We start from the raw sequence: 20,100 nt of genomic DNA, 5'->3' as shown, positions 1-20,100 counted from the left end.
TTTGTGGAAATAAGCATTATTTAGCTGGGTGGAGGAGCCCATCGTCAGCGGTTTATTTGAGTGAGTTTTGCTCTATTTTCTCATCGGCCCTCCTGCCGGTTTCTGTTCGGCGTCTGTTGTTACACTGATGGATATAAAGGGATGGGTTGTTTTTGGTGTGCAGGGTGGAGTTTGCTGGTAAATGCGTCAGCTCACCCCCGTTACCTTAGTGCCCTGTAGTTCTGGTTGGCATTGTAGACTCAATCATTTCAAATGTCTTCTGTATTTTTAGCTACAGGGAGGGTTAAATAGCTGTGTGAGAGAAAGGACAATGAGAGGGTTTCCTCAAAAAGCAGGTAATGGGTATTGAGAGGGGAGCTCAAGGCCTCTGGGATTGATAATAATAATAATAATAATTAATAATATGATTCTTACTTGTTTACTGTATTCATAGTTATTTCTAATTATTCTATTCTTTAGCTAGACTAAGCCTTTAAGTACTGTATACAGCACTTTTTACAATATGGGATGCCTCATCCCTTTTTCCTCTTCTGATACTCGTATTTTAAGCCCAGATATACAGTAGAGGCTAACGCTCATTCATATCAGTGTTATCGGAGCAAAACCACATACAGTATAGCTCTAAAATGATAAACTTACAGGAGAAGGAAAAAACATACTTTACTTTTAATGTAAGTCAATGGAACCAGAATTTTTTCCAAGTCATTCTGGGCTGTTTCTTTACATTGTATGTAAATTTCATGATGAGTGGACTAAAAGCAACGGTCCAGACTGACTTGGAAAAATGTCGGGTGCTATTTTGAAAAAAAAAATAAAAACGTAAAATATAAAATTCAGTTGTTTTTTTTTTACACAGGCCACATATTATGCATTAAAACTAGCAGAAGTGTGTTCTCTGTGGAAGATGTGGAGTTGTTGATCACTCAGATTCTGAATAAGGTGTGCTGACAGACAGGCCGTTATACCATCCAGTACCATGGCTGTCCCCTCTCTCTCTTTCTCTCTCTCACAAAGACACTCTTGTCTTTATCTCGTCTTTATTTTAGGCGAAGGGTCAGTCAGTCCTCTTTGAAATCGCAGAGAGAAGGGCATGACGCTTTCAGAGAGGGCAGTACACGCAGTCGTGCACAGTATCAGTTAAATGTTTGGGTACGTACTCACTGAGGAGCCTTCGTTTGTCCTTGAGAGCACATTAGAGCACATCGCCGCTGTCGGAACACAACCGCGTATCTCCAGTTGATAACTTTACAGGAGAAGGGGAAAAACCCACTTTATTTTAATGTACACCAGTGGAACCAGAAGTAATTTAACCAGTAAATTTGGGCCGATTCTTTGGGTGTAGTTTACGCAAAATGTAACGGACAACAGGTATTTTCCAATTATGTCAAAAACTGAAAAATAACAGAAATGGAGAGACGCATGAGTGTTGCGACAGAAATCAACTGTCTTCAGAAATACAGTGGACTACCGTAATTGTAATAGTGATGGAGACATTTCTACCCTGCAGTGTGCAGGAACACGGCACGACTTTAAGTCGTAGTTTGGCAGAAAATCAACTGCTCAGTTTTCCATGAACCCCAAATTTTGATCAGCCGAGACCTGTTTTGGTGCCTGAAGTTTGCTCCTTTAGTTTTTTAGTGAAGAATATACCTTAGAAATCATCAGAAGTGCATCATTACATAATCTGAAATCGATTTGTTCTGATATTTTATGAAATTCCTCTGTGTGTAAAGTGCGTCGCTGCTGTTGGAAGAAATGGAACGACTTTTTTCCAAGTCATTTTGGGTCATTTCTTTTAGTCCCTACATCATGAAATTTACATACAGTGTAAAGGACAAGAGACGTTTTCCGATTATGTTAAAAGCTGAAAAAACGGCAAAAATGGAGATACGAGGTTTTCTTCCAACAGCAGCGATATGTTGCATAAAAGAGCATTAAGGTGCTATTATATCTCCCTCTGGACGAATATTATCCATCATGACTACTCCTGAGAGCATACGCACGGTTATGCTATCAGCAAATCTATTAGAGATGCAGTACAACTTGATTCAGTGTTAACTTGCCTCATAGTGCAGAACTAAAGATGCAAATCTGGACATATTTGGCTAGTTGGTTAAATTTGTGAAAAACTGTGTTAAGCAAGTTCTCGCTGGAATAGAAACTGCAGTCTCTGTCCAGTACTGGTGCTCATCTTAGCCGCGCCACCTTTATGATATCGTTAAGGATACAGAGCAGGACTCAGTTCATTCGGTCTCTTTTCCACTCACATGTCCACACAAGCGCAGAAGCCCAAGGGCTACTCTATCGTCTAAAGTTATCACACTGACTGAAGTGTGATCTCATATCCTTCCTGTCTGCTGATTAATTGTCCAGTGGCATGATAATTACCCAGGACGAAGCCGAGGCTTTCGCATGAATCATTTCTCTCTCTCTCTCTCTCTAATTCAAGGACACTTTCAGTGAAGTGTGTGTTTAGTAACTTCTCACCTGTATTACTATTTAAAAGTTGAATGAAATGAAAAACTGATTTTGCTTGTTATTTTTTTCTTAAAAGTATTTGTATGCAGTATCTGAACATTGCAAATGTTTCAAAATGTGCTGTTAACTGCTCGCTCCATATATGGAAACACGGCAGTTATGAGCGTTTCAGCCTGGACTGCTTTTTACATGAGGCACAATACAGGCCAGCCAATCAGAACAGAGCTCATTTCGTTTGTATATTACTGTGTAAAAGTCCGAAACCACCCTTCACTAATTTAATATCCAGCCATTAAATGCACATTTTTATTTTCAGGAGACATTTTTAGAAACTGGATATTTGATCATTCACATGGTTAAGGAAGGACAAAGTTAAATAAAAACCAAGCGAAAATATTGTTTAAAAAAAATGATTAAAAGATTGAAAGAAAACGGGATTTATAACAACCACACAAGACCTGGTAGACACCCAAACTGTTCCCATCAGATAAACAGCATTTAAAGCTTTTGTCTTTGAGAGGGAAGAGAAAATCAAGCTGCTTCAGATCTGAAAACATCCACAGGTGTTTCTGTCCATCCTTCCACTGTGAGAAGACCACTCAGCGCTGTTGGTGTGTCCCAATACTTAGTGTGCTCTCTTAGTAGCCACTGCATGTTTAAAAAGCGGTTAAAAACCTTAAAAGACAGATAAATGACACACTCTAGTTAAGCGACAGTGATGTTGTTGCTTGCTTCTGCCCACGTGACCGGTGGTTGTTTACTTCAGCCATCAGAATTACAATAGGAATTGCATTTCGTAGCTGACAAAGCAGTTTTTTGTCCCCCGGTGATCATCATCTTTCTGTATATCAGCCTTTATGAAGGCTTTGAGTTCCAGTGTTGTCCCTGAAAGAGTGGAAGCAACTCATCTTTGTGAACACAGAGAACTCAATAGCTAGCTATCCATCCATCCATCCATCATCTTCCGCTTCTCCCGGGTTCGGGTCGCGGGGGCAGCATCCTGAGCAATGAGGCCCAGACCTCCCTTTCCCCAGCCACTTCCACTAGCTTCCTGGGAGGGATTCCGAGGCGCTCCCAGGCCAGCTGGGCGATATAGTCACGCCAGCGTGTCCTGGGTCTTCCCCGGGGTCTCCTCCCCGGTGGACTTGCCTGTGACACCTCCCAAGGGAGGCGTCCAGGAGGCATCCTAACCAGATGCCTGAACCACCTCAACTGGCTCCTCTCGACGTGGAGAAGCAGCGGCTCTACTTTGAGTCCCTCCCGGATGACCGAACTTCTCACCCTATCTCTAAGGGAGAGTCCAGCTAGCTAACTATTTATCAAATTACAGAAGAGCACCGTATAACCCTATTTATTCAAGACACACACGAACAGATCAACAATTAGATAGCGCTACCTCGTCATTAACTAACGTTTGACAAGACCTGCCACAAGTTAAGCCACTTGGTTATTAGCCAGCAAGTCTGGGAGCCAGCTGGATATTCAAAACGAAAGCCTGTGGTTTTAAAAGCAAAATAAAATACCACAGAAAATCAGAATAACTTTCATTCGAAGGTGACTTCGCCACTTGCCGGGCTGTTTGCCACACCACCTCTGTCCACCTTGTTCAAACCATGTTGCATCGTATGATTGCCTTAGCGGCTGAGTTTTTAAAATTTATGGTGTCTCGATATTCGGTCAGAATAAGATACCTCAGTAGGCAGGACATTTGAGGTATCTGAGGTATCTGAGGCTACGTTTACACAGCAGGTAAAAGAGGCTGAAATCGGATTTTCTTACCAAATCTGATTTTTTTGTTCAGCTGTTCATATCATCTTCACGCGGCTCGTCCAGAGGTAAACAATCATGACGGCCAGCGAACGCCAGTCGCTCCCGGAGCTTCAGCTTCATCTTCACCAGCTTCACAGGAGCGATTGTGAGGTTCCAGTGGTTGACAGCTGGGCTCATCACCCACAGTGTGTTCGAGTTCACTGTAAAAAGGGCCTGGTGTTCGGTCACGGGCACTACTTTGGTTCGTGTCCTCGGATTCTTTAAGCTGTTCTCTGACGCTGCAGCCTCGAGCTCCTCCGGCCTCATTCTGCCGTTTTGTTTGAAACCTCTTCAAACACGGAGCGGCTGCGACGAGTCTCTTCTAATTCTTTGGGACAGAAACATCAGCCTAAATGTCTTTGAGTCTCAGCAGCATGAAATTATGACGAATGTCGAGTTGGACTGACAAATGAGTCGCGTTGCCGCAGATCAGAAACAGATGGGATTTCCGTCCCACATATGAAAGCGTCTCAAATCGGAATTGAAAATGTCAGATTCAGTGTGTTTATCTGCTCACACTGACACACAGACACACTTCTGTGTCACATATGAGGAACAAGATCAGATTCGGGTCACTTTTACCTGCTGTGTGGACAAAGGCTCTGTCTGTGGATCTGTGGGTCTGTCTTTGGGATTATTTGGATCATAAAAAGCTGAAAATGCCCGACTTATAAGACTCAACCTTGGAGGTGTGGACGAATATCCCTGCAGATGTTCTGTAAAGAATAGGTCTCCTGAAGAGAATGGAGGCTAAAAGTTCTGTTAAACATGTCTACTTTTTCCTTTTTAGTACTTAATGACTGTTTTGATGTGTGATCTCTGACGTCTGCACAGCTCTGTGTATCTTTCTTACAGGGAAAGTAACGAAACCGCCTGTTTGATTCTTGAGGGATAAAGGGAGGTTGGTAATGCTGAACTGAACGATGAATATTTTTGGTACATAAGCCCACAAAAAATGTCTTGAGTGGATGTCAGGGGGAGAAGGGAAATGCAAGAAAACGGAGGATATGGGCCTCAGTGGAGCGCATGGAACATTTAGTCGAGGATCAGTGTTAAAACCAACACATGCTACCTGATATCATAAGATGACATATCTGCTCTGAATGCAGCAGAAATGATTCAGGTTTTAGGCAGTAAATGAGCACTTGTGCTAAGGAGGGGTTCGATTCTGAGTGTGTGGGAGAGAGACAGAAAAAGGCATGGCATTCTTCAGGTAGGAGAGGGGATGAGGTCACAGGCTATATTTGATAGCCTAAAGTGCATCAGTCGTTCCCTGTTTGGTGTCCAAATATTGCCTTTTATTCCTTTCATAGGCAGGAATGTGCAGAGGCACATATGGGAGCGCTTTGCTAAAAATGTTGAAAATCCTTCGGTTTGGCTGAATGTACATGGCTGTGTGTGTGTGTATGTGTATGTGTGTGTGTGTGTGTGTGTGTTTTTGTACTGCTATACTTGTGAGGACCCCGTGTCCTCACTCTGATAGGACTAAATGAATTTTTTGTTCAAGTGAGGACATTTTGCAGGTCCTCACTTGAGAATGTGTTGTTTCCACCACAGTTACTTTTTGTATTTGAAAACTAAAAGAGCAGAAAAATTGCCTTGTGGATACTGAGGTTAGGCTTAGGTTTAGGTTTAAGTGTAGTATTATTTAGCTACAGTAACACAAAAATAAATAGAATCCTTTGTACGTCCTCATATATATAGCAAGACAAACGTGTGTGTGTGTGTGTGTGTGTGTGTGTGTGTGTGGATATGGGTTGGGTTTCAGTCAGAAAAGCTCAGTAACACTATGAACAAAAACCCATTACAAACCCAACCAGCAGTGCCCTGCAGGTCTGTCTGCCCACAGCCAGCACATTGTAGGGGGAGAAAGTCTCTACAGGTTGACTTTCCAAGATGTAGGCCTGTCACAGTTATTACGTAATCACCTATTCGCAGTTATTTGAGCTAATCACATTTAAGCTGACTGCAGTCATTTCCCACAGTCATTAGATTTCACAATCAACAAACATGTTTCAAAGACAGTGCTGAGTAGTCTTGATTTATTTGTGAGCTGTGCAGCTGATTTGAACGTTTTTAGCTTGTGTGCTGGCAGATCATTCAACACAGACTAGACTAAACTAACAAGAGTCGTCATTGTGGATGTTTTTTGGATTTTGGATGTTCTTTGTGGATGTTTGCTGGATTTTTGAAAAAGCCAAGGAGATCAAGAAGGAAGTCAGCATGTGTTTTATTGCAGCAGCCTAGCCTTCAACTGTGTTGACCACATAGAATTATGGAATGTCCTCAGGAAAATGGGAATACCAGAGCATTTCATCGTTCCAATGAGGAAGCTCTATATTGATCAACAAGCTATGGTCAGGACAGAAAATGGACAAACGGATTGATTCCACATTGGCAAAGGAGTCAGACAAGCCTACGTCTTACTGCCTTGACTATTCAACCTGTATGCAGAACATATGAGAGAAGCAGGACTGGAGGAAGAGGATCAAGGATTCAGAAGTGTTGGAAGAAGCATCAACAAACTTCGATATGCAAATAATACAATGCTCATGGCGGAAAATCTGGACCTAAAGGCCTTTAATAGGGAGGTTAAAGAACAGAGTGAAAATATGGGACTTAAGAGTGAGATTATGACCGCAAGAAAGACTGCTAACTGTTCCATTGATGGAGCAGCACTCCAGAAATACGACACATGGTGCTCAGCAGAGCAAGTATGAAAAAGCTGTGGCTATATGCAGGCTGTGGTTTCTTTATGGATGCAATAGCCGGACAATAAAAAAGTGAGACAGGAAAAGTTTAGACGTTCTTGAACATTGCTTGCAAAGTTTTTTGAGAGAACCTTGGCCATCAAAGAAGCAAAACAAAGCACTCTTATTTTGGACCTATTCTGAGAAGAACTGATTCACTGGAAAAGACAGGTATGCTCGGAAGACTTAAAGGTAAAAGAGGAAGAGGACAACCAGCAACAAGGTGGATGCATACAACAAGAGGAATCATGAACTAGACATTCGGAAGCCTGAAGACCCAAACAGAAGACAGGATATTCTTGAGGGAAACTATCCACATGCTTAAAGTCGGAAACAACTCGGTGGTGCTTAATAATAATAATAATAATAATAATAATAAAAAATTACAATTTTTAGACTTTTAGACTTTATTAGTCAAACAAACCAAACAAGAGACAAATAAATTCTTTATTACAGTTATTTATATGACAATTAATCCATCCATCCATCTGTTTTTTAAGCCACTTCTCCCTCAATGTCACGGAGGGGGGTGGGGCACACACCCAGGGGCAATATAGCATGTCCAATTGGCCTGACTGCATGTCTTTTGACTGTGGGAGGAAACCAGAGAACCCAGAGAACCCCCACGCAGACAAGGGGAGAACATGCAAACTCCACACAGAGAGGACACCGGTCACCCGGTATTATCTCCTCTCTGATCAATACACACTGGGCAGTATATCACAGCTACTACTGTAATGACACTTTTCACTGTGCACTTTACTGTACACTACAATATTGAAGCCACTCAGAGTCAGTCATGTCTATAATATGTGCTGTTAGACCTCATACCACTCAGTGCCTGCTGTCTATAAATACAGTGAATCTCTCATATGCCATGTAAATATGTAACTAGATATAATAATAATAATAATAATAATAATGAATTTTATTTGTAACGCACCTTACATTTTATTCAAATCTCAAAGTGCTATACAGTAGAAGCATTTCAGTGAAATCAAAGAACTACTATAAAACATCTTTACACTCCATAGGAAGATCACGGGTTATAAGTTCTGCTGAAGAGAAAAGTTTAAAACTCTCACTCGACTGCCCTCAGATGGTCAGGGAGAGCATTCCATGAGCGAGGAGCAGCAGATCAGTAGGCCCGGTCCCCCATGGTGCAGAGTTTAGTTCTGGGGAGGGAGGCGATTTGTGTTTATAGAACGGAGGGATCGTGATGAAGTCAGTGGGGTGAGGAGTTATTTCAGATGTGTAGGAGCATTGCCATAAATGCACTGGTGGGTGAGGAGGGAAACCTTGTATTCGATCCTGGCAGAGATGGGAAGCCAGTGAAGAGGACAGAGGACGGGTGTGATGTGCTCATATTTACGCACTCTCATCAGGATCCTAGCAGCGCTGTTCTCAATGTATTGTAGCCTCTGGAGACTCTTGCCAGGAATCCCAATGAGGAGTGCATTGCAGTAGTCGAGTCTGGAGGAGACGAAAGCATGAAACAGCTTCTACTTCTACTTCTATACTTTATTTTATTTCTCTTGTACTGGATTTATTTCTATTTTGTATTTTTCTGCATAGTTTATGTAAGCTTGTGTGTGGTTATATATATGGTATATATATATGTGTGTGTGTTTATATATATATATATATTTTCAAAATCTATTTATTTGTGTAGTTTGTGTTTATTTGCTGAGAAAACTGTTAATATTTGAATAAACAAAATGTATTATATATATAACAGAAACAAAAAAAAGTTAGCACTGCCTTCTAAACACGTTAGAGCATTTCTGTCTTCACAAGTCTCATGATGAATGAGTTTCAATGAATATGTTCCTATGGGAATAGGAAGTGGCCAGGCCACTCCTCATAAGCCGGCTCTGCTCAAAGGGCTTACAGGGGATAACACATCTATGCTGTAAAATCAATGACAGAAGTAGATAAAACGGCAGACACTCACATCTCCAGTTCATGGTTAACCTGGCTGGCTAGTTCTCTGACGTGTCACAGCTATGCTGTGGTACTCAATCTGGTATTATTAGTTAAAGTTTGCAGGTAGACTGCAATAAAGTTCAGGAGCTCAGTGAATTCCAGCGTGGTACCGTGATTGGATGCCACCTGTGCAACAAGTCCAGTCGTGAAATTTCCTCACTACTAAATATTCCGCAGTCAACTGTCAGTGGGATTATAACAAAGTGGAAGCGATCGGGAACGACAGCCACTCAGCCATCAATCACTACAGACCTCCAAACTTCATGTGGCCTTCAGATCAGCTCAAGAACAGAGTAGAGAGCTTCATGGAATGGGTTTCCATGGCCGAGCAGCTGCATCCAGGCCTTACATCACCAAGCACAATACAAAGCGTTGAATGCAGTGGTGTAAAGCGCCGCCACTGGATTCTAGAGCAGTGGAGACGTGTTCTCTGGAGTGACCAATCACACTTCTCCATCTGGAAATCCGATGGACGAGACTGGGTTTGGCGGTTGCCAGGAGACGGTACTTGTCTGACTGCATTGTGCCGAGTGTAAAGTTTGGTGGAGGGGGGATCATGGTGTGGGGTTGTTTTTCAGGATTGGGCTCGGCCCCTTAGTTCCAGTGAAAGGAACTCTTAAAGCTTCAGCACCAAGGAATTTTGGACAATTTCATGCTCCAAACTTTGTGGGAACAGTTTGGCAACGGCCCCTTCCTCTTCCAACATGACTGCGCACCAGTGCACAAAGTAGGTCCATAAAGACACGGATGAGCCAGTTTGGTTTGACTGGCCTGCACAGAGTCCTGACCTCAACCCGATAGAACACCTTTGGGATGAATTAGAGCGGAGACTGTGAGCCAGGCCTTCTCGTCCAACATCAGTGTCTGACCTCACAAATGAGCTTCTGGGCAAATGCTCAAAAATTCCCATAAACACTCCTAACCCTTGTGGAAAGCCTTCCCAGAAGAGTTAAAGCTGTTATAGCTGCAAAGGGTGGGCCGACATCATATTAAACCCTATGGATTAAGACTGGGATGTCGCTTAAGTTCATATGTGTGTGAAGGCAGATGACCGAATACTTTTGGAAATATAGTGTATGAATGTTCAGCGGTAAACTGTGCCTTTTGAGTGAATCATTAAGTTCAAAATGAAAGAATGGCACAAATGTTGAAATTCCTTTTGGGGTGTTACTCTCAATGGGCTGTTTTCGATATTTTGAAAAAAAAAGGACGAAGTATGGAGAAGGCTGGCTATGTAGAAACTGAGGTCAGTAAATAAAAATCTGGCCTTGTTGAAGATTAAGACTGAATGGAGATGTAGATTTTTGAATGATTTAGACACTATTGACACTGTTGATTGAATAGTGAAGACTGCACATTGATAACATTCTCATTTTTCTCCTCACAGCACGACGGATTGCCCTACTGTCACAAGCCCTGCTACGGAACCCTGTTTGGACCAAAAGGTGCGGACAACAGATCAAGATCACTGCAGTTTATTCTCTCACGCTCACACACTCACACTCACACACACACACACACACACACACAGCACAGTAGCTTGTAATCATAGTGAGAAAATGTGATTTGAAGGCCAGAGTAGAAAGTGAGTCAAGAAACAAATAGCTGTCCTGAATTCATGATCAATCAGAGACGGCGCCAAAAACTTCCCCAACTGACCCTCAGGCTAAGCAAGTGCACTCAACTGCAGATCAGCAAAACTGTGGAAGGAAATCTAACCCCCAGTGTGTGTGTGTGTGTGTGTGTGAATGAGATAAAGAGAACGTATGTCTTTTAGAGACACACATAAACACGGGTGACTTTCCTCTCAGCAGTTCAGGAAAGCTTTCAGAAGGTATTTCCACTTTCGGAAAATCTGAGGTGGAAAGTAGTCTCAGGTTGCACCTGTGTGTGTGTCTGTGTGTGTGTGATTTAGCTTAATGCTGTAAATGAATTTAAAAGCTTGGGACCACTAAACAAAAACTAAAATAAACACAGTTCAGTCTCATCATACCATATTCCATTGACACCACGAACGTAACGTAGCAGAACGTCTGTTTCCCCCATTGTTGTGAATTTCCCTGGCTGTGGGACTAATGAAGGATTATTTTATCTGCTCTATGAACAAACATAAGACTAAAAAGGTACTAGCATAACTTGTTAAAAGCGCCCTTTCCGAGCTCCCTCCATCTCTTCTTCAGTTCATAAAGCCAAAAAAATAGAATAAAGCAACAGTAGGAGTGTAACCAGCCTACTAGAAGGGTGGGTTTTTTCCTTTTCATTACAAGCGCAGGGTATCTTATGTAGGTTAGCCTTTGACCTGATGTTACTATTGCATTACCAACTACAGCAGTTAAGTAGTTCTGCTTTTTACCCATCCTAATCCAGCATACATGGCAATACAAGATAAGAGTGGGCCAGTCATAAAAGCAGAGGCTGTCAGTACATTTAGTGGATCACCTCACGAGAGTGCATCACTGAGGTTCAGTGAAGTGGAAGCACTTGCCTTAATATCGAGTGTCCCACTTAACAGAGAAAGTCCCAGAATGTCAGCAAAAGAGGGAAAGAGAGATTGTGTCCAAAAAAGAAGAAATAAATTGGGGGAAAGGGATTGAGGGGTGGGGGTTTGGCATTAGATCTCACATGCACTGCATTGAAAAGGACACTGAGTGTCCATAAGGCCAGTACCAGCAGATATGTCTGAATCACATGTCAGAGGAAGGAAAGCATGGAACTCATTTGATTCTAGCTGAAAATGTCACAGAATTTCTTGTAGTGCAACTCGGTAGTATAAAGAAAAGCAAATGTGTGGGAGGTGCTATTATGTCAGTCAGTAAACACTTCACACTGTAGGAGGATAGAAACAAATGAAGCTTAGTATCAGTATCGGTATCAGTATCGGCTGATACTCAAGTTTTTATAGGTATTGGTATATTGGTAATATATAATATTGGTAATATTCAATTGTTGCTTGTGTAATATTTTATGTGCAATAACAATAACATAATTACATGGTAAGTCAGTTATTGTGATTTGTGTAATGTTAATAATGCCCCCCTTGCCCACCCCAAACATTCCAGACCATAGAAGGGGAAAGATAGGGAATGCTTCCATAGTGATACCCCCCCCCCAACACACATTTAAAGAATGAGGTCTGTGTGGAGTGATGAGTGATTGCTGTGTGTGTGTGTGTGTGTGTGTGTGTGTGTGTGTGTGTGTGTGTGTGTGTGTGTGTGTGTGTGTGTGTTTAAATGTGTGTGTTTGATTTAGAAGAAGTTAGATTTGGAAGAAGTGCTTGGTCCTTAAAAAGCTCTTTTTTGGATTTAAAATTGAAATGGTAAAACTATTTTGAATTAGAAAAGTATTATTAATATTATATATACACCATACTGAACAAAAGTCACAGGCCATCCTTCATGTATTAAATTTCTACATTTCTAGTCAAAAACAACATAACAGCAGAAAATTACAAAAGCCTCAACAACTGAATATCACGTTTGAATATGTAGTGTGTTTCTGTGTACTACCATTCTTTTCAGGCCACATATATATATATATATATGTGTGTGTGTGTGTGTGTGTGTGTGTGTGTGTATATATATATATATATATATATAATTATATTTCATATAATATGAAATATTAAAAATATGAAATATACTGAAATTTCATTGGATTACATTTCTTGTAATCCATTCATCATGAAATTTAAACACAACATAAAGAGCGATAGGACATATAATAAGTATGACTGCACCCCATGACATTTGTGTAGATACAGTATGTACAAGCTTTATCATAGTTTCCATACATACATTCCATTCTTAAGATATTCTGACTGTTATGTTATCTGTCCATTGGTAGGTGTGAACATTGGTGGGGCGGGGTCATATATTTATGACACGCCTCCTCAGACACCAGTCAACAAATCATGTGACAGCCCTTCAGACAGCTCGCCCACCACGCCATGGTCCAACTCGCAAATCAGCCATCATCAACCCAAAGGTAATACATTATACACTTACACACAGTGGACAGCTCCTCATCAACCGCATTAATGTTTACCCTTTAGCCAGCACCATCACAATTATAAGTAGACAGTGGATGGTTTGAAAAGTTGTTAATGACCAGTCTAGACCTAAATTTATCCAAAATGGGATGAGGTTTGTTTTGCTAACATATGACAGTCTGGATGTGCTGGCTGGAAAGCCCAAATCTTTGTGCATTATTGTGTGAGTATACTTCAAATGGAAAAAAAAATTGTGTATTAAACGTTATTTTGGCAGCAGTTGTCAAACAGAACTTCAGATCACCATGACGTTAGTTCTGTGATTTTCCCCAGTTTGAGATTCGTCCTATTCAAAGTCATTTGCTGTGAGAACTGCCCCTGGCTGTGACTGGGCCACATCACATTTCCTGCATATTCAATGTGCAGTTTCTTTTGCTTGTTTACGTGTCGTCACTGTCCTATGAAAAAACACGTCTCTATTTTTTGCGATTTTTACTTTTCTGCATCGTTTGAGGTCTGCAGCTGTCCTTTACATTGTGTGAAAATTTCATGATGATTGGACCAATACAAATGCTCCAAAGCTGCTTAGAATAATTTTTTAATGAACTTACATTTGAAAGTAAAGAACGTTTCTCCTGTAAAGTTATTATTTTGGAAATGTTTTTTTTTCGTGGGACAGCGCCGTTATGTTCCTTTTATCTTTTTTCTTTGCCAAAATATGTTAAAACTACTGCCAGGTCAGGACAGATCCACTAATGACGCAATAGCCCTGACTCTACACACTGCCCTCTCACATCTGTACAAAAAGAACACGTAGCTCAGCATTCAACACCATCGTGCCCTCAAGGCTCGACATTAAGCTACGGGATCTGGGACTGAACAGTTCTCTGTGCAGCTGGGTCCTGAACTTCCTGACGGGCTGACGCCAGGTGGTAAAGATGCGCAACATCACCTCCTCCTCACTGAATCTTAACACCGGAGCTTCTCAGGGCTGTGTGCTCAGCCCTTTCTTGTGCTCCCTGTACGCCCACAACTGCTCAGCCAGACACAGCTCCAGTGTCATCATCAAATTTGCAGATGACACTGCAATTGTTGGCCTGATCTCTAATGACAACGAGGAGGCCTACAGAGAAGAGGTCAGCTTTCTGACACTCTGGTGCCAGGAGAACAACCTCTCTCTCAATGTCAACAAGACCAAGGAGCTCATAGTGGACTTCAGGAAACAAGAGAGAGCACACCCCCATCACCATCAATGGAGCCACGGTAGAGAGGGTCAGCAGCTTCAAGTTCCTCAGTGTTCACATCTCGGAGGAACTGACGTGAACCGAATACACCACACGGGTGGTGAAAGAAGGCACAACAGCACCTCTTCCACCTCAGGCGGCCGAAGAGGTTTGGCATGAACCTCCGCATCTTCAGAACATTCTACACATGTACTGTGGAGAGCGTTCTGACAGCTCCATCACCACCTGGTATGGAAACTGCACTGCCATTGAGAGGAAAGCTCTGCAGAGGGTGGTGCGGACAGCCCAACACATCACCAGGGTCCAGCTCCCAAACCTTTTGGATTTGCACACCAGCTGCTGCCTGAGGAAGACCAGGAGGATTCTAAAGGACTCCTCCCACCCAAGCCACTGTCTGTTCTCACAGCTGCTGAGCAGGAGGAGCAGCTGGTTCTGAGACAGTTTCTTCTGCCGGGCCATCCGGCTGCTGAACAGCCAGTAGTGCTGGTGTATCGGTCTATAGGCCTGTCACTGCCTCTCTGAGTCATGATCTCCATGGACAATCACCACCTCATCCACATCTCATCAGACTCACTCTGAAACTCTGCACCTTCAATGTAGCAAATCTGTACTCACACATATAGATTGACATCTTGTACATCTTCTATCTTGTATAATCTGGAAGATTCTATATCAGTATTCTGTTCCTGTGTACCTGCATCTCATTTATTATCTCCCTCAAACTAATTGCACATAAGGCATATGAACAGCAGCACATTGGAATAGTGCAATACTAGTGTATATTGTGTTTATGTGTATATTCAGAGTCGGTGTGTGTGTGTGTGTGTGTGTGTGTGTGTGTGTGTGTATATTTCTTTTTCTTCTTAGATTTTTTTTTATGTAAATTCTTTAAGGGGGCTACGCACCTACGATTTTCACTCACTTTTCCGCCTGTGTAAATGTGATGTGACAGTAAAGGTGATTAGATTTGATTTGAGGTCCTCTCCTTGGGCATTAGTTCACCACCATCACTACTCTTTGGAAATTCTGTTGACAGTCTGAATTCTAAACTTTTAGAAGAACAGAATTTTTTTCTCCAATTTTCCCAAAAGCCAATTCCCATCCACTAGATCTCCCCCAATCACACCAAGCTGGCTAACACATACTTCTCAATCATGTTACTGCACCTTTTTTAAACTGCCACTACCACATCATTGGACAGGTTAACTTGCTTGGAGCTGAGCTGTTATCCCAGCTCTAACCAACATTGGTTTCATTTTCACATATTCAAATTTCTTTCCTCAATAGCTTTTGTAACAGTGGCCGAAAAAGGTTAAAACGTGTGAAAATGACCAGTGTTTGTTAGGAAGGCGGTCTGGTTTTGTCTGAAATTGATCTTGTTGATTGTCATGACTGCAGACTGTCATAATTGCTACTGAGTGCATTGCAAATGGCGATCACTGGGGACCAAGCACCCTGTGCAATTATAGAGCCAGTACAACATAAATTGTGGGCAATGTGACGTGTATTTATAATAGATGTGGTGTCTCAAAAGGAAGATGTATCTTTTGATGTGGTAGGTAAATTGAGATAGTAGATTTATAACAGATAAGACAGATATTGTTATTAGTCACAAGTTTTCTTCTAGGAACAATGCCACTGTACCCCATTAGAGGGGATTATTTTCTGAGCTTGTTATATTTTTAATATCTATATGTAATAAATCTACAATAATAAATCTATTAGATACATTAAAAAGTAGATTGTAGAACATGATGATAAGAATAAGGGTTAACTTCTGAGGGCTAAAGCAATTATAGTCATTATATAATCAAGGAATCACCTAAACTGAAGTACTTTCTTTGTCATTTCATTCATTTTCTCACAAACTACTGCTATTCATTTAGAACATTTAGGACCTCCTGAGGATCTTTTGGTTCACACACACACACACACACACACACACACACACACACACACACACACGTATATATTAAAGCACAGGAATGTAGTGCTCAGCTCTTTGTAGCTGGAGGAGTTAGAGTCGAAGGAGAAAGAGGATATTGAATGCATAACTACGTATCCTCCATAGGAACAGTAGCCTCCTCCACAGACTGCTTTCAGCACGTTAGTACAAAAATACAACGTGGTCAAGATTGAATGTGCCTGATCGTGTCTTTTTCATCGTCATCTTAATGATTTTGATCTATAACCTTAAGCTTAAACTAGAGATGCTATGATGCCAATATTCTTTTCCAGTATCAGTAATGTAACCATATCAGCCAATACCAATCCAATATTTCCTCTTTAAGGCTGCTATGCTTTAAAATGTGCTATGTGCAATTGAAACAGCTCACCTAGGATGAGCATCTGAAAGTAGGCTATCATGCTGAAACTACTCAAGTACTCCACTACCCCACAAGAAGAAATACACAGATAATAACATTACATCATACACTGTGAGTGACGGCTGCTGAGGATAGATTTATTACAGACTTTTCCCTCCGATATCTGATCCAGCACTTTTTTCAAATTGGTATTGATATTGGATTGGTACCGTTTATAGCTCAGATGATTATAATTTGTTTCGAAGACAAATATAAATGGAAGAATTGTTCCTGTGAATTAATTAATAAGAATTTAAATCTAAATTTCATGTTGGAATGCATCCACAGCAAGCAGTGGTCTCAGCATATGCGTATCTTTAAGTGAGCTGGAAAATCATCTCTAACATCTCTAGAAGTTAAACAGAAGATCGTTTCAGAAATGTGTTTGTTCACTGAGCCGTTACTTTAACCCCTCTTTCACAGTCGCTATAAAATGCAGTTTCCTCCTGTTTTGGAGGAGGTCCCTCAGTTGAACAGTTGGTATATTATGGTGTGTGATTTACAAAACCAGAAGTGAACTGGATTTCTTTGTATCTTTGTAGGCAAGCCAACATTTAAACATTTAACATTTCAAAATTTGTTATAGCTTCATGTGGCAGCTATTCTGGCAGATGTACACAGTAGTTTGGTATGATGGACACTTAGTTTTATCTCCGAGGTAAGCAGGAGGTTCTAACCCAACCACCCCCATTGCTCAGTCACAGCTCAACACAGAGTTACAACATTTTACACACAGAGGGACAACAGTGTCCTAGTTCATCTGATTACAGAGTTATAATACTCAAAAATATCAGTTTATTTCTATTCCGCATGACTACTAAGGGGTCTACAGAAAGGTTAAGTACTGATAATATACGATGATATATATGATAAAACATCATCATAGTGCCCACTGTCCCTTTATCAGTGCTATGCCATTTCATAATAGAGTTATTTTTAGAAAACAACCAGCGTCACAATTATTTCATAGCACACACACACACCTTTCATTCTGTCTGCCTCTGACTCTCACATGCCGCATTCTTCCACATGCTAATTACATACACTACTACACACTAGAGAGCGGTTTCAGGAGTGTGGACCCCCGACCCCCCCCCCCCCAACACCCACCCACACACACACACACACACACACACAGACAGGAAAGTGGGACGCACCCTTAGGAATTTTTAACTGCAACTGCTAAAACTACATTTTAAAAATGTGCATTTCTGAACTCCTGAAGACCAACATGTACCTGTTTTCAGGAAGAGTTTGTATCTTTTGTTTTATTCCTGGACACCGAACAGCTTCTCTCACCAACTGTTCACCGCTTTTGTGGTACGTCCCTAAAACACAAGCAGGTTGAGGTGCAAAGAGGAAACGTGTGGGCAGAGTTGTAGACTATTTCTGAGCCTCAAAGCAGTCTCAGCGTAGGCCTCATTCACCATCATTCATCTTCAATTTATGCTTGAAAATGGTCCTAAGAAAGAGTTGATGCCAGACTCACGACGGGTTCTTAAACTGGCAGAGTCGTTTACGCCTTTCTCTGTTAAGTGTGTGTAGATTCTGTTCTTACCTAAGAACAAACCCCAGATAAAACGGTCAGAATCTTCGTAAATACTGCGTGAGTGGGTTTTACAAAGAACTTTCTTCTTATGAATGGCTGGTGAATGAGGCTCATTGTTCTAAAGACAATTAACTAAGATATAATGGAAAAAGTGCACTAGAGCACGTGAAGCCTACCACCTTAAAAACACACATTAATAACACACCCAAGTCCAGTGCTATGCATAAAAATTCAGCACACACTCAAGATGCTGTGCAGACATGCGTGCACACATCATGCCACACAGCTACACACACACAGGGAGGTGGTCCTTTAGTGCTGACCCCTTTTGTCTTGCACGCAGTGGAATTTTAATTGGCCGCTTTGATTGGCTCACTTCCTGAAATACTTCCCTTAACGGGCGTTTTCCGACAGGCCGGGGGGACAGAGCTCTGAAGGAATGTTGGGGAGGGTTTGAGGAATATTAACAGAGTGTTCAGAATACGTTAGAAAAGCGTTTGTCTGGTCCTGTGTGCCTGGCTGGAATATCACTTCATCAGTCTGCCGAAGTGTTACAATCATCTCAGGTTATTAGAGGTTGGTCAGAGTTTAGGAGGGGTGGGGGGTGGGGTGGGGGGGGGGTGAGGGGCCGACCAGACCTGAAAATGCTTTAACACGGTAAAAGGAACGCGACGGAAAAGAATCAAATGAGTTGTATATACTCGGCCATTCGGGGACACAGTCATAGTTATAACTACAGCACGGTGTAAAGTTAACTGTAATTGAAACAAGTGAAGAGAAATTCTGCTGAAAGGGCAGATTGTAAACGTTCAATCCCGTATCACATTTGTCTGTGTAAAAGACAGACATGAAGTAATATATAAAAAAAGTAGTTATGATTCTGGCTCTTTTACATTTTCCTTATTGCTTAAAAACAAAAAAAAAACCAAGACAGTCTCTACTGAAAAAGCAGAATCAGCCTTGTTGATACAGAATGTAAATTCAATGCAAATGACTTTCATATCTCATTACATTTGAATGGTATAGCAAAACTCTTGATTTATGAGGGTTATGCTGGTAGACTGTGGTAATTATGAGGGGAAAGAATTTGGTGTGATTATTTTCTTAACATTTCTGGATACTTGGGTATATTATTGCTTTTAAAAGGGCATCCCTTCGTCCTACGGGGACAGTCTCTAGCTGAATTGAAGCATAATGCATTTTTTTGTTGTTTATTTGCTTCGTCTGTTACAGATGCTGTCACTTGGTATGAAATTTAATGTCTTTAAATGGAAAGTTAATAGCCTGAGTGTTTATTCATATCAGTACAAGTGCCTGGGTGATCAGTTGACATTCCATTAGCACAAAACTCTAAGGCGACTTTTCTTGTTAGGACATTCTGGAAATTAGGCCCAGAGTGGATAAAATCATGATTTGCTTTGTGTTTACAGAGAACTTGGAGTTAAATCCTGTCAGACTTCTAGCCTAAAAACAAATTGGTGCAAACAATTATTTCCAGTTTCACAAGTTTTACTATTGCAGTCCAATCCAGTTTTCTCTGCTGACACACTTAATCCAACGAGAAGGGTCTGGCTGCAGACATGCACCGCCGGCCTATTGATGATGTCAGTGCCACTCTGCCACGACAGGGTTTTTGACAGTTTTAAGGGAAAACAGTGAACCACATACTGCTGGGCAACAGGAGCTACACTGAGTGTATATTTATGTTGCCATACTGATAATCCATCAATCCATCCATCCATCCATCCATCTTCTAAGCCGCTTCTCCGTCAGGGTCACGGGGGGAGTGCTGGAGCCGGCAGGACAGGCAGGATCGGACAGGACAGGTCGCCAGTCCATCGCAGGGCAGACAGTCACTCACACCCAGGGGCAATTTAGCACATCCAACAGATAATACGGTAATTAAATATGGAAACTTTCAATAAGATAT

General features: G+C 41.5%; 1 protein-coding gene across 1 annotated transcript in view; it reads left to right on the top strand.

Annotated features, from left to right (window-relative positions):
* Positions 1-20,100, top strand: part of crip3 (cysteine-rich protein 3) — a 39,150-nt gene that overhangs the window by 14,805 nt on the left and 4,245 nt on the right. Inside the window, exons 3-4 of the mRNA XM_017702550.2 lie at positions 10,411-10,468; positions 12,867-13,007. Coding sequence (XP_017558039.1) covers positions 10,411-10,468; positions 12,867-13,007 — 199 coding nt within the window. The remainder of the gene's footprint in view (positions 1-10,410; positions 10,469-12,866; positions 13,008-20,100) is intronic.

Source organism: Pygocentrus nattereri, chromosome 10 (genome assembly GCF_015220715.1).
Source record: "Pygocentrus nattereri isolate fPygNat1 chromosome 10, fPygNat1.pri, whole genome shotgun sequence".
Classification (NCBI taxonomy): Eukaryota; Metazoa; Chordata; class Actinopteri; order Characiformes; family Serrasalmidae; genus Pygocentrus; species Pygocentrus nattereri.
Note: the sequence above shows the minus strand (reverse complement) of the source record. Positions and strands in the feature narration are given on the sequence as shown.